Below are 25,508 nucleotides of genomic sequence, written 5' to 3'. Positions count from 1 at the left end.
CAAATTATTATAAGTTCTTCTTTAAAAAATATGTTTATTAATTTTAGGAAAAGGGAAGAGGAGAAAGAAAGGGAGGTATGTGCCTTGACTGGGAATGGAACCACCCCCAACCTTGTGGTGCACAGGACGACGTTCCAACCAACCAAGCCACACCAGGCAGGGCAAATTATTATAAGCTCTAGGAAGGAAAAGGTTAGGGTTAATGAGACAGAATAACAGAGAGGGAACACCTGAAGGTTTATCTGAGAATGCAGTATTTGTGCTGAGACCTCATTTGTCAGATAGAGGAGGGAGAGGCTTTCCAAACAAGCAGGAAAAAGCTTAATGCACTTGAGAAATGTAATGTCTGACTAAAAGGTGAGTAGTACAGGTGACACAGGGCTTTATAGCTCATGGCAAGTAGAGATGAGTGTTCCAGCCCAAGGACAAAGACTGTGGGTTAAGATGCTCTCTTTGCTAGGTATGTGAATTTAATTAAATTACTTGATTCTCTATGTTTCATTTTCTGCATGAGTAAAATATATATATATATATATATATATATATATATATATATATTCACAGGACTTCTCATTGGTTGTGAGGTTTAGTAAGTTAAACTATGTAATTTGTTGTATCATTTTTAGAGATTTATTCTGAGTGCAATAAGATGCTATTGCAGGATTTTAAGTGGCATTATCTAATTTATCTTTTAAAAGATTACTCCACTCTTGCTGGTGTGCTCAGTAGATTGAGCACCAGCCTGCGAACCAAAGGGTCACCGGTTTGATTCCCAGTCAGATTACATGTCTGGGTTATAGGCCAGGACCCCACTTAGGGGCACATGAGAGGCAAGCACACATTGATGTTCCTCCCTCTATCTTTTTCTCTCCCTTCCCTCTCTCTTAAAAGAAATAAACTCTTAAAAATAAAAAATTAACATAAATAAAAGATTACTTCAGCTACTGCTATTTGTGAAAGTCTTTTTTTTTTTAATATGCTTTATTGATTATGCTGTTACAGTTGTCCCAATTTCTTTTCCCTTTGTTCCCCTCCCCCCAATGACATCCTTCCCTCCAATTGTCCTCCCCCCCTTAGTCCATGCCCATTGGTTGTGCATATAGTTCTTCTCAACATCTTCCTGTCTACTCCACTCCCTCCTACTATGCTTCTTCATTCCTGCACCAGCTCCCTCCCTTTCCTCCCTTCCCCCTCTCCACTGACCTCCCCCCTGTATGTTCCCCATGCCTGTAATTCTTTTCCCACTCTCGTTGCCTACTTAGTTTGCCTTTGTTTAGATTCCCTAGCTTCTGTTGTTGGTTGTTGTGATAGTTTTCATTTTAATGTTCATAGTTTTGATTCTCTTCTCCTAAACACGTCCCTTTAACATTTCACATAACAGTGGTTTGGATCTGAGGAACTCCTTCAGTTTTACTTTGTCCTGGAAGCACTTTCTCTGCGCTTCTATCCTGAATGACAGCTTTGCTGGATACAGTAACCGTGGTTGTAGGTTTTTGCTTTTCATTACTTTGAATATTTCTTGCCAGTCCCTTCTTGCCTGCAAATCTCCTTTGAGAAATCAGCTGAGAGTCTTATTGGGACCCCTTTGTATGTAATTCTCTTCTTCTCTCTTGCTGCTTTTCAGATTCTCTCTTTATCCTTAATTCTTGTCATTTTGATTATAATATGTCTTGGTGTGGTTCTCCCTGGTTCCAGTTTTTTTTGGAACTCTCTGTGCTTCCTGGACCTGTAACTCTATTTCCTTCCCCAAGTTAGGGAAGTTCTGCTTCATTGTTTTTTCACATAATTTTTCAATTTCTAGTTCTTCTACTTCACCTTCTGGCAACCCTATGATTCAGATGTTTGCCCGCTTATAGCTGTCCAATAAGTTTATGAGCTTCTCCTCATTTTCCTCATTTCTAGTTCCCTGTACTCGTTGACTGTTGTTCCTTCCCTATGTCCCGATTTGTTGATTTGATCCCTGGTTTTCTTGCCCTCACCACTAGTTTTGTATGTGTTTCTGTTCATTTCAGCAGGACTAGCCTTCATTCCTTCCCTGTCTTGCTTAAGATATGCTGTTAGGTCTGTAAGCTCTGAACTGTGCCTCAGAAAGATTTCCTATCTGCTGCTTAGTTAGATTACAAATTTACTGTCTGGTCAGCTGCGTCACTGGGATCTCTATCATGATCTTTGCCATCCTGAACAGTTTTGTGTTCACCTTTGCTTCCTGGGTGGGGCTGTCACATCTCCTACATTATAGGGGGCGGAGCCCTGTGTACTCATCACAACTGGGCGTTTTCTGTGGGGGTAGGGGTCCAAGATGGATTCGTATTGTTCAATCTCCACTGAGAGACCAGGAGCCTCCTCCTTCATCCCCACCACCTCGGGGCCTCACAATCCAAGGCAGTAGGGGTCTGCCTTCTCCGACTTTGGAATCGCAAGTTGATGGGTCTGGTCTGCAGCCAGGGGTGCTCCCCAGGTGCTTCTCACCTCCCCTTAAATATGGGTGTCTGTGATTACTGCTGTCTGGCTGTCGTCACTGCTGCTGCCACTGCCAGCACAACTTGACCTCTCCTCCCCGGCTTCGCCCCTCCTACCTGTCCTGATGAGCACCACTTCTTTATAACTTCATATGTTAGACTTCCATTTATTTTCTGGAACTTCTGGTTATTGCTGGTTTTGCGGTAGTTGTAGTCCTTCTTAGTTGTGGAGGGAGATGGAGTGTGTCGTTCTAGGCCTCCATCTTGGTTGGAAGTCTCATATTTGTAAAAGTCTTGATGGGAATTTAAAGGTTTCCAAGGCAAAGACTGTCAGCTGAGACTTCCAGCCAAGATGGAGGCCTAGACTGACACACTCCATCTCCCTCCACACTAAGAAGAGCTACAACTACTGCGAAACCAGAAATAACCAAAAGTTCCAGAAAATAAAGCTACATGGAAGTCCAATGTATGAAATTATAAATAAGTGGTGCTCGTCCAGATGGGGAGGAGGGATGAAGCCGGGATGGAGAGGTCAAGCTTTGCTGGCAGTGGCAGCTGCGATGGGATGGTGGTAAACACAGACACCGTATTTAAGGGGAGGCGAGAAGCACCTGGGGAGCACCCCTGGCTGTAGACCAAACCCGTCAGCTTGCAGTTCCAACACCAGGGAAGGCAGACCCCCATTGCCTCGGACTGTGAGGGCCGGAGGGCATGAGGATGGAGGAGGAGGCTCCCGGTCTCTCAGCGGGGAGTGAATGGCAGGAATCCATCTTGGACCCCAGCCCCCACACAAAGTGCCACAGTGTGGTGAGAAGGGTTGCCCGGCAGTGACGAGTGCATGAGGCTCCATACCCTATAGTGTAGGAGGTGTCACAGCCTTACCCAGAAAGCAAAAAACTACCAGGATGGCAGGGATAATGATAGAGATCTCAATCACGCAGCTGACCAGACAGCAAATATATGTTCTATCGGACCAGCAGATAATCTTTCTGAGGCTCAGTTCAGAGCTATACTTATAAGACAGCTTACAGAACTAACAGCAGATCTTAAACAAGACAGGGAAGGAATGAAGGCTAGCCCTGCTGAAATGAAGAAAACACATACAAAACTAGTGGTGAGGAAGGAAAACCAGGGATCAAATCAACAAATTGGAACATAGGGAAGGAACAAACAGTCAACCAGTGCAGAAAGAGGAAACAGAAAGTGAGGAAATGAGGAGAGGCTCACAAACCTCTGGGACAGCTATAAATGGGCCAACATCTGAATCACAGGGTTGCCAGAAGGTAAAGAAGAAGAACTAGAAATTGAAAAATTATGTGAAAAAATAATGAAACAGAACTTCCCTAACTTGGGGAAGGAGATGGAATTACAGGTCCAGGAAGCACAGAGTTAAAAAAAGAACTGGACCCAGCGAGGACCACACCAAGACATATTATAATCAAAATGACAAGAATTAAGGATAAAGAGAGAATCTGAAAAGCAGCAAGAGAGAAGAAGAGAATTACATACAAAGGGGTCCCAATAAGACTCTCAGCTGATTTCTCAAAGGAGACTTGCAGGCAAGAAGGGACTGGTAAGAAATATTCAAAGTACATAACAAAAGCAAAAACCTAAAGCCATGATTACTCTATCCAGTGAAGCTGTCATTCAGAATATAAGGGCAGAGAAAGCATTTCCAGGGCAAAGTAAAACTGAAGGAGTTCCTCAGATCCAAACCACTGTTACATGAAATCTTAAAGGGACTTGTTTAGGAGAAGGAGGATCAAAATAATGAACATTAAAATGAAAACTGTATCACAACAACCAACAACAGAAGCTAGGGCATCTAAACAAAGGCAAACTAAGTAGGCAACGAGAGTGGGAAAAGAATTACAGGCATGGGGAACATACAGGGGGGAGGTCAGTGGAGAGGGGGAAGGGAGGAAAGGGAGGGAGCTGGTGCAGGAATGAAGAAGCATAGTAGGAGGGAGTGGAGTAGACAGGAAGATGTTGAGAAGAACTATATGCACACCCTATGGGCATGGACTAAGGGTGGGGGACTACTGGAGGGAAGGGGTCACTGGGTGGAGGGGAACAAAGGGAAAAGAAATTGGGACAACTGTAACAGCATCATCAATAAAACATATTTTAAAGATAAAATAAAAAATATATTTAAAAAATAGAGGTTTCCAAGGCAGCTTTGGCTGGGTGGCTCAGCTGGTCATCCCCTACACCAAAGGTTGCAAGTTCCCTCTCTTGTCAAGACATATGCCTATATTATGAGTTCAGTCCCTGGTTGGGCATGTACAGAAGGCAACTGATCGATATTTCTTTCTTACATCGATGTTTCTCTTTCTTGCCCCCCATTTTCTCTCTCTAAAATTCAATAAAAAATATTCTTGGGTGAGGCTTCAAAAAATATTAAAGATTTCCAGGGCATTTTAAATGATTATCTTTTTTAATCCTAGAGGAAAACATAGGCAAGAAAATATCAGATATCTCACGTAACAATTTCTTCACGGATACATCTCCTAAAGCAAAAGAAATAAAGGAAAAAATAAATAAATGGGATTACATCAAACTAAAGAGTTTCTGCTCAGCAAAAGAAAACATCAGCAAGATGAAAAGGAAACCAACCATATGGGAAGACATATTTGCCAATGACATCACAGACAGGGGACTGATTTCCAAAATATATAAAGAGCTTATACGACTCAACATCAAGAAAACAAACAAACCAATTAAAAAATGGGCAAAGGACCTGAACAAACACTTCTCCGAAGAGGACATACAGAAGGTCCATAGACACATGAAAAAATGTTCAACATCATTAGCCATCAGGGAGATGCAAATAAAAACCACAATGAGATACCACTTTACACCAGTCAGAATGGCCATCATCAACAAATCAACAAGCAACAAGTGCTGGCGAGGATGTGGAGAAACGGGAACCCTACTGCACTGTTGGTGGGAATGCAGACTGGTGCGTCCACTATGGAGAACAGTATGGAATTACCTCAAAAGATTAAAAATGGAACTGCCTTTTGAACCAGCGACTCCACTACTAGGATTATACCCAAAGTATCTTAAAACACCAATTCAGAAGAACTTATGCACCCCTATGTTCATTGCAGCCCTGTTTACAATAGCCAAGTGCTGGAAGCAACCTAAGTGCCCATCTGTAGATGAGTGGATCAAAAAACTGTGGTACATTTACACAATGGAATACTATGTAGCAGAAAGAAAGAAGGAACTCCTGCCATTTGCAACAACATGGATGGAACTAGAAAGAATTTTGCTTAGTGAAATAAGCCAGGCAAAGAAAGAAAAATACCATATGATATCACCTAATACAGGAAACTAAAAAACAACACAAACAAAAGATCTAAATAGAACAAAGAGCAGAATAGCAGTCAATAGGGGGGAGGGGGGGAGGGAGAGAAGGGGGATAAGTAAGGGAAGGGTTTAGTCAAAGAACATATATAAATGACTCATGGATATGGACAATGGGGAGGGATATGATTGCGGGAAAGGGTGTGGGAGAGAAATTGGAAGAAAAGGGGACAACTGTAATTGAAAAACCAAAAAATAAATAAATAAAATAAATAAATAAATAAATAAATGGTTTTCTTTTTAAGAAATATTTTATTTATTTATTTTTAGAGAGAGGGGAGAGAGGGAGAAAGAGAAGGAGAGAAACATCAACATGTGGTTGCCTCTCACACCTGGCCTGCAACCCAGGCATATGCCCTGACTGGGAATCAAACCAGTAACCCCTTGGTTTGCAGGCTGGTACTCGGTCCACTGAGCCACACCAGCCAGAGCTGATTAGCTTTTGAGCATTAAAGTCACAGGTTCATGTGAGAGAAAAATAAAAATCAGGTATAAATTTTCCCCCAAAATAAGATTAAATGGTAGAAGACTAGGACATTATGAACAATTAGGGAATGAAGTCAGATACCATAATCTTAATGATTAGATTTTAAACACTTAATTATTGATTCTTAACATTTAATTGGTTGGTATATACTGAATAGTGTTTTAAATATCGTAGACAAATGCAGAATTCCCAAACTAAGACAGTGAGTTTTAAGTGAAATCATATGAAGTCCTAACTAAGAATATTTTAAAGTCTTATTAAAAATATTAATAATATATAAAGAATATGTTTAAGGTCAGGTCATGTATATAAGATTAAAATATAAAGGAATGGAGTAGGGTAAGATTTTTTAAATAGGACACAAAAAGCACTGCCATTAAAGAAACAATGATAACTTGGACTTCATTAAAATTAAGAAATTACATCCATCGGAAGACAACCTTAAGAGAACAAAATATCACTACTCCCCTATAGAAGGCTGGAGTTAAAAGGACTGGCAGTCCCACACTAAGGGAGCGTGTTTGAACAACTACAACTCCCCTGCATTGCCGACGGGAGTGTAAATCAGTATGACTTCTTTGGGAAACTGTATGCAACATCTACTAAATCTAAATGTACATACATCCTATGGATAAATTCTTTTCTAGAAATGAGTATTTAATATCAATTATGTCTCAATGAAGTGGGGGGGGGAATGAGTACTTAGGTGCGTGAAAACACATACAAGAATATAAAAAGCAAAATAGTGAAATGGTTAAATAAGTTGTGGGATATTTATGTAACAGAATACTTCATTGCAATAAAAAATACCAAACTACATGCAACAAGAGGAAGAATCTCATAAACCTTGTGCTAAGCAAAAAAAAAAAAAAAAAAAAAACGGACAAAAAGTTCAGAAACAGGCAACACTAATCTTCATAGAGGCTGGCCTGGTGGTTACATGGGGAAGGGGAATCAACTGGGAGGGAACACTGGGAGCCTTCTCTTGGGTTCATTCTGTGTTTTATTCTTTACATTTTATTAAGCTAAATACTTTAAATTTGTGCAGTTTATGCAATTTAAAATATAATTAACAATAAAATATGAGCAATAATGTCTTAAAGGTAAAAATCTAAACAGACCTGTCTTTTTAAAGATTTTTTGTTTTGTTTGTTTTTAACTTCTTTCTTGGATCTTTCAAACAGACAAAGAGAGTGGGTTAAAGGAAACTGAAGTTGGAGTGGGAAGGATGCAGAAAGCATGAATGGATATAGAATAGGAAAATGGACAAGAGACAGGTGTCTTCAGATATGTGGGTTGATAGAACTGAGAAGAAATGAAATAAGAGATAAATAAAGTGAACACTATAAAGATAGTTTTTTACACTCTATAGATATGGCACTGCACATCATTTTTATTTTATGTATAGTAATTGATCGGCCACAGTTGAGCAGCAGGCTTTCTTCTTTAGACTTAATTTGAATCCTAACTGTGGAATGCTAACTGTGCCTGTTTCAAGTCCTTCTCACTTCTTAAGTGAGCACACTGGAGAGGCTCATAGGTTACTTAAACAAAAATGAAGAAATTTATAATCACTTTAGTTTCAACAGTTTTAAATAAACTGTCAGACTAGATACTCAGCCAGTGCTGAAGTTCCCTGACTGCCTCTTTGCAGCTCCAAGAACTATATTACTTTCTTTCACATTATCAATCTGTATTATATAGTTAGGTTGTTTTACTTTAAGTCTCCTGTCGATGTTTCTTCTGTATGCATATACTGAAATGATTTTATTTAATAAAAAAAGAACATCTGCTGTGTGGATTTTAAATTTCCCTTATTAAATATTTATATTTTCAAAATGTCTTTATTTAATTGTGTGAGGTGCTTGGTGCCATTTCAAAATAATTTCAGGTGGTAGGTGTAATGACATATCAAAGATTTGACCTTTAGCATTTTAGGATTCTATTTCTCTGCACTTTCTTCTGCATTCAGTCTTAATGCTATTTCTCTGTATAACATAATGGATGTATGTATTTGGTATAAGATTAATTAACAAAAAGAAAATATATCTGAAAACATATTAATTCTGTGCAGTTTGACTAGTGATTTTAACTTTATTTATATCTCAACTATGACAAGTAGAAAATACTTTGTATTAGGCTGATTGATATTTGTACAAACCTCATTCATTCTCACTTAAGTGCTCAGCTGAATAGACCATGATCTCCTAAACTGGGGATACCCATTCTCTTACTTCTCATTTCTCTGCAGTCAGCTTATTATATTTTTATTTACCTAGAGATACTTTTATTCAATTTTCTACTATTCCTTTTAAAGAAAATTGAATGTAATATTTACACTGATATAATTCAGTTAACATTTTACAGCATCTTTTTATATGCCTTGGTAGCACAGATAATCATTCATCTGGGTAGCTTTCAGCCGAGAAGCAGAGAAATGGAATAATTATCATGTATAATATTGTGAGGTAAAAATTATTTTCATTTACTTATCTAAATATGTCTTTATTGATTTTTTTAGAAATGTATATTTCTAACCAGAGATTCTTGTTAAATGACTTATTGGTCAGCCAGCCTACATATTTATGTTTAAATTATTTATTTTTGTATTTTTCTCAGTTTACACAAATCATTATCCCAAGAAGAAAATCTGAAGGATCAGTTTAACCATACCCTTAGTACCTATGAAGAAGCTTTAAAGAGTAGAGAGAACATTGTTTCCATCACTCAGCAACAAAACGAGGAACTGGCCACCCAACTACAGCAGGCTCTGGCAGACCGGGCAAACATGGAATTGGAGCTTCAGCACGCAGTAGAGGCCTCCCAGGCGGCCAATGACAAAGTTCAGAAGTGAGTGAAATGATCTTGCATGATTTCAAAAGTATGAAACAAAGCAAAATCACTTTCTTTTAGCAACAAAGTAATATATTACTTATTACTCATGCTGCTCATAATAGTTTAAGACAAAAATTCATTGTGCCAAATGAACTTTTTTAGACTGCCTATCATATCTATATTTGGAATCCAAAACTATTTAACTTGGGAGTCATGGTTACTGTGTAGGGCAAACCATTTTTATTTGATATCTGATCTTCATCATGGAAGCCATACTCTTAAAATCATTTCATAACTAATAAAGTTTATTAGTGAGGGGAAGAGACAGTCAGGTTAACAAGTTGACTCATTTAGCTTCACAATAACTCTGCTTGAATTCAGACCATCTGTAGTCTTATAATCTGAGACCTCTAGGCACATAGACTAAGGTACAGTGTAATTAATTGTCATGTATTGTTTTTCTGAAGTATTCCATACATCTTTCCACAGTGCATAATTATATTTATTTTCAATGATATTTGCATTTTTATTAAAATTTAAATAAAGCTGCATAATAAGTCAGTCTTTATGATAACCATCAAAATGTTAATAATTTATCAGACAAATAAGTCACTTCTTAATCTATGGTACTTGAACATTGTAGCTGAATTTTCTAAGGCAGATTTAATATAATAGAAGCTGTCATATTAATTGAGCCCTTCTTTATGTATTGTTAATAGCATTACATCGTTCCCATACCTAATTGCCTTTTGTTTTTAAGACAAACCTTTTTCCTAAACAATTTCTTTTTTTAGTTTCATGGTATGAAGAAGTAGTGCTAACTTCAAACTTTCTTATTTCTCACCACTTTTTATTTGAAAAATAAGTCATCTCAATCATTTTCCCAACATCCCTAATATTGAGTAATAGACCAAGGTCAGGTGAATCTGTAGTCAAGACCATTTTAAGACATATTAGGAATTATGCTTATTAATCTGTACTATCAATGTGCCTTGAAATTTGTGATTTATGGTATTGTATATTTTGTAGGTTTAAAGATTAGGTTTATACTCAGTCAGAAATGTATCAGTTATTTACAATGTACATTAATATTCTAAGAACACCAACATATATAGGTAGATGTTATTTTAATATAAAATATAAATCAGTAACTTTTCACAGGATCTGACATAGCTCTGTTTGTTTAAAGTGTAAAAATAATTACAAATTTCAAGTGTAATTATTTTTACACTTTTATGTATTTATATGTAATTTTTAAATTTCTTTACGTAGCTAAAATTGCCTACAAGTGTTTCCCAGAGAGCAATTAGATTTCTAAAAATATCTTTGGAAATGTTATCATATAAACCTTTTATTTTTTAGATCTTATTAACTATCATCATCATTTTGTAAAAGAAATAACTTGTACATCAAGAAGTAGAAATATCATCTCAGATAATGCTTTAAATAGAACAAGTTTAACCTTTTGAAAAACACACCATGTTATTCTTATTCTTTACAGTTAACCACACAGATCAGAACTTTCTAAGGGAATGGCACTAATTCATGGACAGAGTTTAAGTGCAACTGTTAGGTCATTTACAAGAGTTAAATGTTAAATTTTAATATAAGTGTATAATCTTTTATTCTGTTTTCTAGCAATAAACTTGGATGAAATATTATCAGGCTTTCCTTTTCACGTTCAATCCACTATATTCCATTTTTAATTACCCTCAATTGGTCAGTATATCTTCATTGCAGTTCATGTGAACATCAGCCTATTTTATTGAATTTAAGAGGATAACCTAGGAAACAAATTTATATGATTTTGTTAGATGTTATTAGTGTTCTCTAGCCAATCTTAAGTTTCTATTATTAGCAATTATTTTTCAAGGTCCTTGGTAATATGCCAGTATTCCAGGTAATAATTACAATTTAAGCTAAAAAGTCCACGTTTCCATTTCCCCCATCACAACCACATATCTTGAATAACTGATCTATATTCACTATCTTGAATTTTTTAATTCCCATATATTCCTCTGTTACTCAATACACTATGGCTAGCTCCTGTACTGGAATTGTTGTTCTTAAGATTGCCAGTAATTTCCTAACTGTCAAATGTAATGGCCCATTTCTAATTATATTTTTAATATAAAACTAATATATAATCACAGTAAAAAATAAGTAAAGATGGTCATATAGCTTCAGCAATATAACATAGTGGTTTAAAAGCTGAAGCTCCAGATTCAGAATTCATAGGTATGTGAACTTTGACATTTGTTTCAAAACTATTCTGATGTGGATAATAATATTCCTACCTCATAAAGTTATAAGAATTAAATAATACCTGTAATGCTTTTAGAACAATGCTTGTGACACAGTCCCTTCTTCTCTTACCATCTTACTCCACAATGCACTTTCTCCTGCTTCAGAAGGGCTCTGCCTTTTCAAGACTGAATACCTTTATGTATGTTGGTCCCTCTGCTTGGACACTTTCACTCTTTCCCCCAATAAGAAACTTACTCATCCTGTGAGATTCAATGCAGCATAGAGAATCGAGACAGGCTTTGCGGTTCTAGTCAGACAGACCTGTGTTTGAATCCCTACTTTCCTACTTATTTCCTGTGAGATTGGGGGAGAACTACTTAACCTGTAGAAGGAAAGATTCCTCCGTTAAAAAATTCAGACAGTAATACTGGCTTCACAGATAGGATTAATGTGAGGAATAAACTGGATAGCATGTAAAATGCCTACATCAGTACCAGTTACTTTATTACAAGCATTCTATAAATTATATTATTAGTATTATCATATACATCAAACTAGCAAAACTACTTCAATTTCCTCTTCTCTACAAAGTTTTCTCCTATAAAATTGTCACTCTCTTCTGTGTGCTGTCATAGTATTTTTATTGAAAATTACTCCCCAGAAAATAAAGCCCTTCTCATTCTCCTGTATTTCCTGCCTCAGTTAATGGTTTTTAGCAATTTCAGTGCTGTCCTTGTTCCCTCAATCTTACTTACCGTTTGCATTCACCATGCTGTCAATTCCTGTTTCGTGTACTGCTTAAGTATCCCCTGATCCCCCCCACCCCATCCTCACCTGTTGATTGCATTATTTCGGCCTTCACCATCACTCATCTAGACTATTGAAATAATCATAAACTAGTTTACCTGCCTGTAGCCTCAAGTTTATCTTCCTCGCTGCCACCAGAGTTGATTTTTCTAAAACATAAATCAGGTTATATTACTTCCCTATTTAAAATATTTCAGAGGCTCTTCCTCCCTACAAGTTAAAGTATAAACACGTTAGCATGACATATGAGGACTGTCACTAGCCTTCTCCCATTTTCCTAGTATCATTTCCTCCCACTACCCCTACCACAATGTCTCTACACATGCTATTTCTTCTTCTTGGAACATGTTCCTCCCTTTGGTACCTAGCCAAATTTTTACTTGTCAAAGTCCAGTCTAAATGTTACCCCTAATATCTTTCCTTAGTTTTTCATTCTTTGCTGTGGTCACAGTACTCAGTCCATACCTTTATCACCTATGTGTAATCATCATTTAGATTGTTACCTATCTACTCCACTCCCTGCAAAATCCCCCATCACTGAGCTTTCCCAAGACATGGACAATGTTGTATTCACCTTTTTATTCCCACCTCCTGTGAATACTCATACAGATGCCTGCTGTAATTTAAGCACTACATAAATGCTTCTAAATAAATGAACTAGAACAATTTAATAGTGTAATGGAATGATATAACAAAATAAAAGCAGGTTGGGTCAGGAATACACTTGAAAATTTACGATGTGCTATGATCTGCTTTAAGCTCTAGATAAAAATTTGTTATGCCAACCCAGTATTCAGAGCTTAACAATTTCACAGGAAACTCTGACCCTTTATGCTGACCTCCTGTCACTGGCACCTCCTCTCCTTACACCCTCCTCAGAGTTGGGATATATTACTTCCTAGTGATCAGCTTTTAACTCTTGTTCTGACCACCAACTTCCATCAAGTTTAATTACATTGAAAAGGCCTGAAATCTTCAATAATAGCATATACTATTTCTATAAATAGTAGAATTTTAAATTTATATTTAACTTTAGCCCTTGTCAGTGTGGCTCACTTGGCTGGAGCATCATCCCGTACACCAAAAGGCTGTAGGTTCAATCCCTCATTGGGGACTCTACGAGAGGCAACTGATCAGCGTTTCTCTGTTACATTGATGTTTCTCTCTGTCTCTCTCTCCCCCACCCATTTCTCTCACTCTAAAATCAATGAAAAAATGTTCTTGGATGAAGATTAAAAAATACATTCTATTTTAATTCATAGTAAAAAAATTTCTTAACCTATAGAAGTATTACTGGAAAGAAAATTTGTACACAATTACCATCCATAAATCAACCAATACTTATAGGCAGATAGTCACTTATAGAGTAAAATATAATGAATGTCAATATCATTATTCAGAAATAGCTTCTTGGCCCAGATGTTATAAAGCCTAAAGTTACACCAGCATAAATCCATTCCCTTGGGTTATTCTCCTTTTATATGTCCCTTCAAAAATGTATATACCTACGGAAGAAGAGCACATTGTTGTTTAGCTTTTAGATTGCTCTTTTGCTGATCCTGGATGCCATTCCTTGGGAGAATTATGTGGAGGTAGAGGAACTAAAGAGGAGGTTAAGAGCACAGGAACTTTGTAAGAAAAACTTTTAGTAGTTTTTCCAAGGACCATTCTTTTTTTATGCCTCTATGGGTTATTGATTATTTTAAGCAGGTCATTTTTAAGAAATAAAACACAAGAAAAATCTTTGACATCCCCTCTAACTGCCTAAAACAATTTAGATAGTGAATCTACCTTGAAAGTGAGATATTATCATAGATAACTATAGTTTAATATGAACTACTATGTGTTAGGGAGAGACACCTAGTAAGACCCATTTGATCAAAGTCCTCTCTGTTTCCCATTGTTAAGGATGGCCCAGCAAACATTTATTTAACAAACATTTGCTTTTTCATCTCTTTGTGAATTGCCTTCTTGCCTTTTGAAGTCTCAAACTACTAACCCTCCTTTCTTCTTTGCTCAAGGTAGCATATGAACCCTGACCACCCAATTCAGCCTCGGGACCCATATTCGTAAGGAACCACTGTATGCATATATTGGGTTCGCCAAAAAGTCCATTTAGTATTTTTCTGTAAATTAAAAGGCATCTTTTTCATTTTCACCAATAGCTTTAATGATTTGATTATTCTGAGAATGTCAGCTATCTCCTGCAAGGTATAATGTTGATTATTTTCAATGTCATGATTTGATTGCTATCAACTTCAACTGGTCTAACCTGACCATGGCACATAATCCAGTGAGAAATTTCCAACACGAAACCTTGCAAACCACTTTTGACGTGGTCCATCGGTCACAGCACCTTCTGCATACACTGCACTTGTGTTTCAGTTGCGTTTTTACCTTTCTTGAAAGGATAAAGCATAATATGCCAGAAATATTGCTTATTTTCTTCTATATTCAATATTAAAATGGCTACACAAAACCCACCAATTTTGATAAGTTTTTTAAAAGCATGCTGATATGACAGCTGTCACAATACAATCTAACAAAATTGTTTCGAATGAAATTGAAGACAACTACGCGCTACTAGAGCCATCTACCAGAAAAAACAAACCAACTTTTTGGCCTACTCAATACACAATAAGTTTAGTTGTTTTCTCTCTCATGCCAATTCGACTGTTAGACCAGCCAGAAAAACTTATTTTAAAATTTAAAAAATCATATTTTTCTTCCCCAACAACATCAAATAAGAATATACAACATATCAGTTTGTCTCATTGATGATCACTTGTTAGATCACAAGTTAGATCACTTGATAATGATTTCACTGTTTTATTTTATTTTTTTCTATTTTTTATTGTTGTTCTATTAAAGGTGTCCCATCTTTCCCCTATTGCTCTCCCCTGCTCCACACACCTACCCCCTCTCCCACAGTCAAGCCTCACCCTGTTGTCCATGTCTATGGGTCATTTACATTAGTTCCTTGACTAGACCTTCCCCTTCTTTCCCCCTGACAAGGACCATTCTTGATCCTCATTTATTAAGGAGAACACTGACACACCAATTAATTAATTGATGTTTTTATCACCACAGGAGATTTAAAAATCTATGGTTCTTTATACTGTCTTTATTTTCTATCTATTCTTCTATTTACAGATAGGTTTCTGTGGCCTAGAACAAAAGTTTTCCAAAGAAATTTTAAAATATATATTACTATACTTAACATGCTTAAGTGACACCTATTACTTAAAATAAATGTATTTACAGGCTGACTTATAAGGTCAGAATATCTATCAAAGATCTGGGCTTTACAATAAAATATCTTTTATCATATATCATCTTTACTGTGGGCCAGGATTACACTGATACAATTCAAATTCCCTCATAAATTGTAACTATATAGTGAACAGTAGGACAAAAATATGTAGGAAAAAATTGTAAACTTTAAAATAAATTTTCAAGAAAAATGTATCCACTCTAAATTTTTGTTCTTTCAAAACTTTCCTTTAAAAAATTAGCTACTTAAAAGTTGCACGTGTTCTGCTAATTTTTAATTGCTTAATTGAAATATCAAAGATTAATATAAAATATTTTATTTTTAAATATAGTGCAGACTGCGCTGGCTGGTGTGGCTCAGTGGATTGAGTGCCAGCCTGGGACCTAAAGGTTGCTGGGCTGTGGGCGGGGTCCCTGGTTGGAGGCCTGCAAGAGGCAACTAGTCAGTGTTTCTCTCTCACTCTGATGTTTCTCTCCCTCTCTTTCTTCCTCCCTTCACCTCTCTCTAAAAATAAATAAAATCTTTAAAAAATAAATAAGTAAATATGGCGCATACTGCAATTTTTGAGTGTTACTGACAGGAAAAAAGAAAAAAGAAGAATATGTAAAGCTGAAAAAATGTCATTCCTGCCTTTTGGCCAAATACTGATTTCTATGTACAAGTTGAGGTTACAAAGAAGTTGTGAATGATCAGCCTGGTTTCCCTACTGCTGAGTAAGAACTGTCTGTAGTTCTCTTTGAGGTGTCAGGGGAGTCACCATAGTGTCACACACGGGTTCTTAGCATAGAGCAAACATACTTTCCACAAGCTCAGCTGCTTAATCTGTTTGCAGGTTGAATTATAAAACAGGGTAGATAGCTCTGCATACAGGAAAGGGGAACAGAGCATTTCCACAGTTGCTTGATTTAAAAAAGAAAAAAATCCTGCTTTTCTTTTTTTTAAGCCTATGATTTTCATCAAAAGACTTCACCAAACTTTTTAGTTTTCTTGCTGGTTTCAGAACCTGATGTTAACCATAAAAAAAAAAAAAAAAAAAAAAAAAAAAATTGTGCTAAAATATTCTTACATAGTTTAATATGAAAGCTATCAATGAATTTTTTATAATTGCATTATCTTTTCATTAAAATTACTCTGCTTCTTGCCAACCTTACCTGCAATATTCCTACAAAATATTGGTTGGACTGTAAGTTGCAAAGAAATATTAGACATGTCTGAACATTTTGGAAATACTTGTTGATTGAATCAAAGAATAAGTTTCATAAATTCTCAACACAGCATAAGGTTTAAATCAATATTTAATATAATGTTGAAAGTTGACTTTAAGTTTCTAGTATCACTAATAAATGAAACATTTTAAAACTCTTCTTAAATTGTTCTTCAAAAAAATTATTGTTTGAGATTTAAAAGCTCTGTGAAATATAAAACATACTTCAGCAAATAATAAGTCAAATAATAGTTCATTGACTTGTGAAATTTATGTACAACTTAATATCCCAATCAGTTTTAGGAGATATTCTAAATTTAGATCTAATTAGATTTAGCTTTATTGTCATTTATATATGGAAGATAGACTTAGATGACCCTTAAGCAGTCATTGTAAGATGTACATCTTACATTCTTAATTTTTATTCTTGAACAAAGATATCTTTTTAGGAATTTAATATTCTAGATTTAGAAGTCATAATGCATGTCTTTAAATTAAATATATACTTGACTTAGAAAATATAAGTCTTGTACTCCATCAAATAAGTATGTATTTTATTAAAAATTTAATTCCATAACATATTTGTATAGTGGGTCACCTTTCTCATCCATTGAGTATATAAAGAGGGTCTCTTTACAGCTACTTTTATTATATAGAGATACCTACCATGTTTGATAGATATATGAAGTCTGTCTGGGAAAAGTCCAACCATTGTTAATATAACAGAAACAGTTTGTATGACATTGATGTGAACTGGCAGTTGAGGAGAGTGAACTAGAATGTGCATGCATGAACAATGACGACTTCACTGTACTAGTCAGTGGGAGTGGTAGATGCCATTGAGTGAATGTGTATGCTCTGTGGCCATCGCAATCAAAATGATTGAACGAGTAGAGCAGTGAATCTGCATCAAATTTTGTGTTAAGCTTGAACATGCTTCTGCGGAAACTAGTCAATGATTCAGAAGGCCACAGCTGTGGGCAACTGGTGATTGGCAGCTTCATTACTACAACACACCCACTCATGCATCACATCTCCTGCAGAGTTTTTGGTGAAACATCAAATCACCCAGGTGACTCAGCCCCCCTACAGCCCAGACTTGGCACCCTGTGACTTCTGGCTTTTCCCAAAGCTAAAATCACTTTTGAAAGGGAAGAGATGTCAGACCATCGATGAGATTCAGTAAAATATGAGTGGTCAGCTGATGGCGATTGGGAGAACTGTGTCAGGTCCAAAGATGCCTACTTTGAAGGGTACTGAGGCATCATTGTCCTATGTACAATGTTTCTTGTAATCTGCATCTTCTTTAATAAAAGTCTCTATTTTTCATAATACGTGGTGGCTGGATACTTCCTGGACAGACCTCGTGTAATTACACAGTATTCATTTCTTCATAAAAACTAAAGAATTTTGGCTTATACCTTGCTTCAGGAAATGTCTGACTTAGACATGAAAAAGAAACATAGTTTTAATTGTCTAACTCATTTCTTTTTACCAAGGAAGGATTAATGTAGGATTATTAAAACTGGAGCCTAAACCAGCATTTGAGAAATTCCAATGCAGTGGCAAGTGAAGGAACCAGGCTAAAGAAGAAAAGGGATTCTCTAAATCTAAGAATCAGCACTTTCCCTGATAAATTCCCTTTTGTAGTTAACCTTATGGAGTGAATCACAAAGATCATAAAGGTAGGGACTAAAAGTTAAATTACCACATAGCATCTCACATTTGATCTCCTTCATCAGAAACTTTCAATAGATGATCTAGAATTGGGCTAGTATACATGTCTGCCTTCTAATATAGATGAGACATGTTTCACATGAGCATAATGGAGAGGAGGGAGAGACAAAGAACAAAAGACTAATATGAGAGAAATCTGTACTGTTTAGGTTTAAAACTAAATACAGTGCAGGAATTTTTATTGTTTTTCATTAATCCCAGTGTTACAGTATAAAGGTCAAAAATAGAGTTCCTATTATTTTAGGGAAATTATAGGATTCATCTATAGGATGGTTATGTATACTTTTAGGATGTTCATTTTTTAACTACAACTTGACAGGTTAAAAAAATACAAGAGGTCTTATACCTCAGAGGTGTGATTTTCACACATATATATGAAATGTAATTTTCTTAGAGTGGCCATGTGATCTAACAAAGTATCCTTTTCCTTGATTCTGTTCTTAGCTCCATTTAAAATCCTTCTTACTGTTTAACCCTTGACAGGCTACATAGCTCCTTGACACTTCTGTGAATATAAGAGAACTCACCCATCTTACCCGAGAATGGTTTTCAAATTGATAAAAATAAGATGTAGGTGATTTGAACTTCCTAGGACAGGTAACAGTAGTATACTACAGAATACTTCTGTTGTAGTAAGAGAGAAAAAGGGAGCTATTGTAGAAATTAGATTTTTAGAAGTTTTCATCATTTTGCTTGGATGTTTCTCAACTTCATTATATCCAAGAACTCACTCAAAACTTCTTCCTTTGCTTTCTCTATTCTTAAACACATAGAAAATTAGGTATAATGTATCTATGTGTTAATGTAGGAAATGTCTATATTTTTAAGCCCTTGCTATACTCATCTGAAATCTGGTGGACACTTTCTTAGTAGATATAGGTGGTGGTGTTTTCAAAATATAATTGGGAAAAAAAGCTTAATTGTATCCCAGAGCAAATTGAAATACAAATTTCCCTTAGATTTTAAGAGTCCGGGTTTATTTCTCCCCACTTGTTCAGAGATTTGCCCATGCGCACATTTGGCCCTTGATAAATACAGAATGAAAGAATCTTTTGCTTATTTTAGAGTAACTTTATCTGATAGTGAAATGATAAACATTGTCCATATGTAAACTTTATTCTTGATCATTTACATTAAAAGAGAAAAATTATTCTGTAACAATGTAGTATATAGTAACAGATGAAATGCATCTTCTTTATTGTTATATACACAGGTGGGTAAAAATAGGTTTACAGTTGTGAACACACAAAACAGAGTTTCTTGTATTGTTAATTATCATATTATTTATTTGTATTTTATTACAACTGTAAATCTACTTTTTCTTGAACAACTCAGGAGAAAAAGTTTTTTCCTTTGGTTCTTAACCTAAGTATAAATTTTAAAAATACTTATACTACTATAAATTACTTTGTTTGGTGTTTCTGTAGAAAGGCTGATAAAAGTGAAAAATAAGACTCTAAATATTACATAGTAAACAATATTTTAGAACTTACTAAACTTAATAATTTTATTAATTTAGCATCTATACCAATCGAACTAATAGTTCTTGGAATATAATCATCATTTGACTTTTTCCTTTGCCACATTTAATAGTATTTTCAAAGCATATGAAAGCATATGTTATTTCTCTTTATGTTACCACATGCCATTTGACAAGCTACATAATGGTAAAATAACAAACATATTTAAATTTTTGAAACATCTTCTTCCTTAAATTAAACTAGTCTGCCTTCTAAGCTACGTGTATTTTGCATTAGTCTTCCAAGAAGTTCTCTACTAACAACTGGAGGGCCTAATCTTTCCCAGAGTGATAGGAGTAGCACAGTTCAAGAACAAGAATGAATCTCTGTGTAATCACACCACAATGTGATGTGACCCTAAGACAGAGAACTGACCAGATACACATATGGGTTTTAGGAAGACTTTCTGATGCTCTTTTTTAACACAGCTGTGAGAAGAATGTGGCTAAGACCCAATAGTCATTCTTGAGTAGAGCTGGCAAAGGAAACCATGAGGAGAAGAGAATTTAACACATGGGTGTAAGAGAGTACAGCTTCATTGATGGGATCTGAGGGGAATGCTTAATGACTGGAAGAATCAAACTTGGCAATGAAAACACAAAGCTCTTTTCATCAATTCAAAAGCAGACTCTAAAGCTGCAGATGGTCACCTCCAGCCTTGTCTATTCATAGTGAGGTTTTATAAAATGGTACTTTGGTGAATACTAATAGATCAAAACAAAGATTTAATAATGTAAAGATGTGGTGTTCACTTTTAAATGAGTATACAGGTCAATGTCTCAGAAAAGGATAAAAAAGGGTACTTTTTACATGTGGGTCTGAAGTCTTTTTGTTATTTTTCAACTTGAAAAATAAACGACATTTATCTTCAAAAATAAATGACAAAGGTACAAATTGTGTTTTATGGAAAAACAGTTTACATTGTGAAAAAGAGACCAGAATTAGGGTTTATAGTTACTCTCATTGATTTCATTACTTCTATTTGAGAACTCTCAATTTAAAATGTTTGTTGTTATCCTTTAACATTTTCTTGAAACTCACTTGATAGGATAAATATCTGTTTACATTCTCAAGGGTGAGTCAATCTAATTAAAAATTTAGGCCAAAATAGTTTATACTTGGAATACAACTTTTTCTTACCTCTCTAGAGAACGCAAAGAAACATTATTTACTACAAAGGAAGGCTTTGAATTTTAATGCAGTCTTAAAATTACATTTTTGTTACTTTACATTTGATTTGCTAAGATTTTAGAAATTCATAATAATTATTTATACATTAAAAGCTACTTCACTGTATTCAACTTGTTAGTTATGCTTACATAACTGAATCTTTAAATTAAATGTGGTGTATTTTTCCAGAATAAATTTATTATTAGACTTGGTTAGTACATTGTAGTTTGTAAAATTTGTGAGCTAAACCCAAAATATTAAGCTTAATTATCCAAAATAAGTTTAATATATGAACTTAAATAATTTACTAATACTATATTTTGATTTATGAAGCAAATATAATAAGTCTGTATTCCAAATGCTTTCATCTAGTAACACTAATATAATAAATTAAAAGGCTAGAATTAAAGTTAAAAGAGAGGCAACTTAGTATCTAGTAGAAATATCAGTGAACTAACAGGACTGTCATAAACTGGGTGTGTACAAGTCATTAAATGTGTTTCTTCTCAGTTTCCTCATCTGGAAGGTAGAGCTGATGTTCTTGCCCTATCTATTGCAAAGCATGGTTGTGAGGCTCAAATAGATTGCATGTGCATAAAAGTACTCTGCAAAGTGTAATGTGCTCTAGAAATATAAGCCATTGGCTGAAGAGTATTTTCTACTTATACATTTAAATAAAAACTTATTTTCACTTCATTGGAATCACAAATAGTAAATGAGAAAAATAATGTTTTAGCCTCAGAGACCTAATAGCAAACAGAAGCAACCCAAATACATAGGAGAGTAGTTGAATAAAGCATGGCACATTCACATAGTGGAATACCAGGCAACCATTTAAAAAAAGACTAAAGAAGATATATATACACAGACAACAGCATGGTAGTTACCAGAGAGAAATGGGGGTGGGGAGTAGTAAAGGGTAACCGTGGTCAAATGTATGGTGATGGAGAAGATTTGTCTCTGGGTGGTAGGCACATGATGTAATATACAGATAATGTATCATAGAATTGTGCCCTTAGAACCTATATAATTTTATTAACTAATGTCACCCGAATACATTTATATAAAAAGAAAAAAGAAGATGCCTGTAAACTGATATTAAATGATCTTTAGGACATTATGCTAACTGAAAAAATCTAGGACTTATAATATGCTATTTTTTATGTGAGAAATAAGAATAAAAGGACCAAGAAGGATAAACCAGAAACTAATAAAAAACAGCCACCCTTGGAGGTAGATGAAAAATAGATGCAGGCATAGGATAGGAGTGTAACTTTTCTGATTATGCTGTTTTGTATAGTTTGACTTTTGAACCATGTACATGTTTTAAGTATTCAGAAATTAAAGTAGATACCCTGCCAACAGTCTGGGCCAAGAACTGGCATCCAGCAACAGAGTACTTTACTCCTCCTTCAGAATGAATGGAGACCAGAAATTGGATGTTTATGACCTAAAAAAGAAGAATTTCATCCAGCACTTCTCCAAGATTGTCAGGGTCCTGACTGAGGATGACATGGGGCACCCAGAAATAGGAGATGCTATTGCCCAGCTCAAGGAGGTCCTGGAGTACAATGTCATTGGAGGCAAGTACCAGCGGGGTATGACGGTGCTGATAACATTCCAGGATCTGGTGGAACCAAGAAAGCTGGATGCTGATAGTCTCCAGCAGGCCATGACTGTGGCCTGGTGTGTGGAACTGGCGGGCATTGACGGGGAGAAGGAACATGCCAATGCCAAGAAGATTCTGCTGGAGATGGTGGAGCTCTTTCAGATTCAGGATCATTACCTTGACCTCTTTGGGGACTTCAGTGTGACGGGCAAGATTAGCACTGACATCCAGGACAACAAATGCAGCCGGTTGGTGGTTCAGTGTGTACAACGGGCCTCTCCGGAACATCACCAGCTCTTGCAGGAGAATTATGGGCAGAAAGAGGCTGAGAAGGTGGCCCGAGTGAAGGCACTCTATCAGGAGCAGAATCTGCAGGCTGTGTTTATGCAGCATGAGGAAGACAGTTACAGCCACCTTATGGGTCTCATTGAGCAGTACTCATCGCCCTTGCCCCCGGCCATCTTCCTGAGGCTAGCACTCAAGATCTACAAGAGGAAAAAGTGACCTAGAGACTACCAGGGCAGGGAGGGGAGATGCCATAAATTACAGTAAATCCTCACTTAACATCATATGTTCTTGAGTACTGTGACAAAATTTTGCCAAAGGCTAATTTATGTAGCCAAGAGATAAGTTCCTATGGCCTATTTTTGGTCACAAAAACATCACTCAACACTTCTAATATAAAACACTGAAATAAATATGAGCTATACACACTTTTTTTTTAAGTTAAGGAATAAATAAAAACAGGTAAGATTACTTTCCAACCTACTTATTCCAGTTAAGGGCTGTAGGTGACAGGAGCCTATTTGAGCCAACCCTGGACAGGGGCCCTATCACAGGGCCCACTCATAGCCACACCCACTCAGGCAATTTAGACACCAATTCTTACATGCCTATCTTTTGGGATGTGGGAAAAAACTAGAGTCCTTGAGGAAACCTAGAGAAGGGAAGAATATGCAAGGTCCACATAGTGCACCTGGATGGAATAGATTATATTTTCCCAAACAAGGAAATGAAGGTGAATAAAAACAATGTTATTCCAGGGAAAAAAAAGAAAAAAGAAATTAAAGTAAAATAAAATATAAAAAACAAACCCTAATAGTGAATACAAATAAAAATGTATTTAACTATATCAAATTGATAAGGTACTTATAAAGAGAAAGTAATTAATTCAAGTATCTTTTGATCACCAGACTTTGATTATACATATATCATTAGTGGCATATATTCTGAGGACAAAAAGAAATGCAAAGAAATCTTAAAATTTGCTTAGTGTATTTACACTCAGTTGTACTACTGTTTATTAATATTTTGAAACTATTTTATGTACATTGTTGGATTAAGCAATTAAGTAAATAATATTAGGAGCCAATATTTTCATTGTAAAATAAATGGCATTAGAGAAAATAAGTTGTAACATTAAATTTGCATTGAAATTATCAGTATGAACTCATAGTTTTAAAACTGTATATTTTTTCTTAGCTCTATCCATTGAAAAGACCTTAGAAGCAGCGGACACACCTAACACCCAAATTTTCAGTTTTTTTTTTTTTTTTTTTTCAGATTTAATGTGTTTTATTGATTAAATTATTACATTTGTGCCAATTTCCCTTCCCTCTGCTCCCCTCCACCCGGTGGCCCCCCTCCCTCCAGTTGTCCCCCCCTTTTAGATTATGTCCATTAGTTGTGCATACAGTTCCTCCCAAACTCTCTCCGTCTATTCCATTCCCTCCTACCTTGATCCCCAATTCCTATATCATCTCCCTCCCTTTCCCCATTCCCCCTCCCTGTTGACCTCCCCCCAATATGCTTCCCGTACCCACAGTTCCTCTTCCACTCTCGTTGCCTATTTAGTTTGCCTTTGTTTCATCTCCCTAGCTTCTGTTTTTTTTTTAAACCAGTCCCTTTAACATCTCATATAACAGTGGTTTGGATCTAATGAACTCTTTCAGTTTTATTTTGTCCTGGAAACACTTTCTCTGTCCTTCTATTCTGAATGACAATTTCGCTGGATAGAGTATTCGTGGTTGTAGGTTTTGGATTTTCATTACTTTGAATATTTCTTGCCAGTCTCTTCTTGCCTGTAGGGTTTCCCTTGAGAAGTCAGCTGATAGTCTAATTGGGACCCCTTTGTACATAATTCTTTTCTTCTCTCTTGCTGCTTTTAAGATTCTCTCTTTATCTTTAATTTTTGACATTTTGATTATAATGTGTCTTGGAGTGGTTCTCCCTGGGTCCAGTCTCTTGGGAACTCTCCTTGCTTCCTGGACCTGCAGGTCTATTCCCTTCCCCAAGTCTAGGAAGTTCTCCTTTATTATATTTTCACTCAATTTTTCAAGTTCTAGTTCATCTTCCTCATTCTCTGGCAAACCAATGATTCTTATGTTGGGTCTTTTATAGCTGTCCCAGAGGTTTCTGATCCTTTCATTGTTGCTTCCCATTTCCTCTCGCTGCATTGGTTGACTGCTTGTTCCTTCTCCATATTCCAGTTTATTGAAATGAACTCTGGATTTTATTTCCTTTCCTTCTGTCTCGTATGCTGTTTTGTTCCTTTCGTTATGAAAGTTTTTCGCTTCTTTCTTATCTTTTTCCTGCTCTTTTGTGAATTCTGTAAGCCACCTGATAACAATGGCCCAGAACTGAGCCTCTGACAGGTTTCTTATCTGTTCATCTGTCAGGTTCTCTATCTGCTGCCTGGTGAGTTGTGTTACCGGTATTTCTAAAGTTGTCTGCCTCATTTTGACAGATGCGTTTTGTTTTCTTGGGCCGGCTGTCGGGGGCAGTGCC

The 25,508-nt window shown here is 36.0% G+C and overlaps 1 protein-coding gene across 4 annotated transcripts in view; it reads left to right on the top strand.

Moving 5' to 3' along the window:
• The window catches only part of MIPOL1 (mirror-image polydactyly 1), a 324,740-nt gene that overhangs the window by 247,063 nt on the left and 52,169 nt on the right, over window positions 1-25,508 (top strand). For 3 of the 4 annotated variants that reach the window (XM_090270120.1, XM_090270123.1, XM_090270122.1), the window contains one exon: window positions 8,938-9,168. The exons of the other annotated variant lie outside the window; for it this stretch is intronic. In XM_090270120.1, the coding sequence (XP_090126246.1) occupies window positions 8,938-9,168 (231 nt within the window). The remainder of the gene's footprint in view (window positions 1-8,937; window positions 9,169-25,508) is intronic. 4 annotated transcript variants of the gene reach the window in all.

This window comes from Furipterus horrens, unplaced genomic scaffold, assembly GCF_987537825.1.
Source record: "Furipterus horrens unplaced genomic scaffold, mFurHor1.1.pri manual_scaffold_3, whole genome shotgun sequence".
NCBI lineage: Eukaryota > Metazoa > Chordata > Mammalia > Chiroptera > Furipteridae > Furipterus > Furipterus horrens.
Note: the sequence above shows the minus strand (reverse complement) of the source record. Positions and strands in the feature narration are given on the sequence as shown.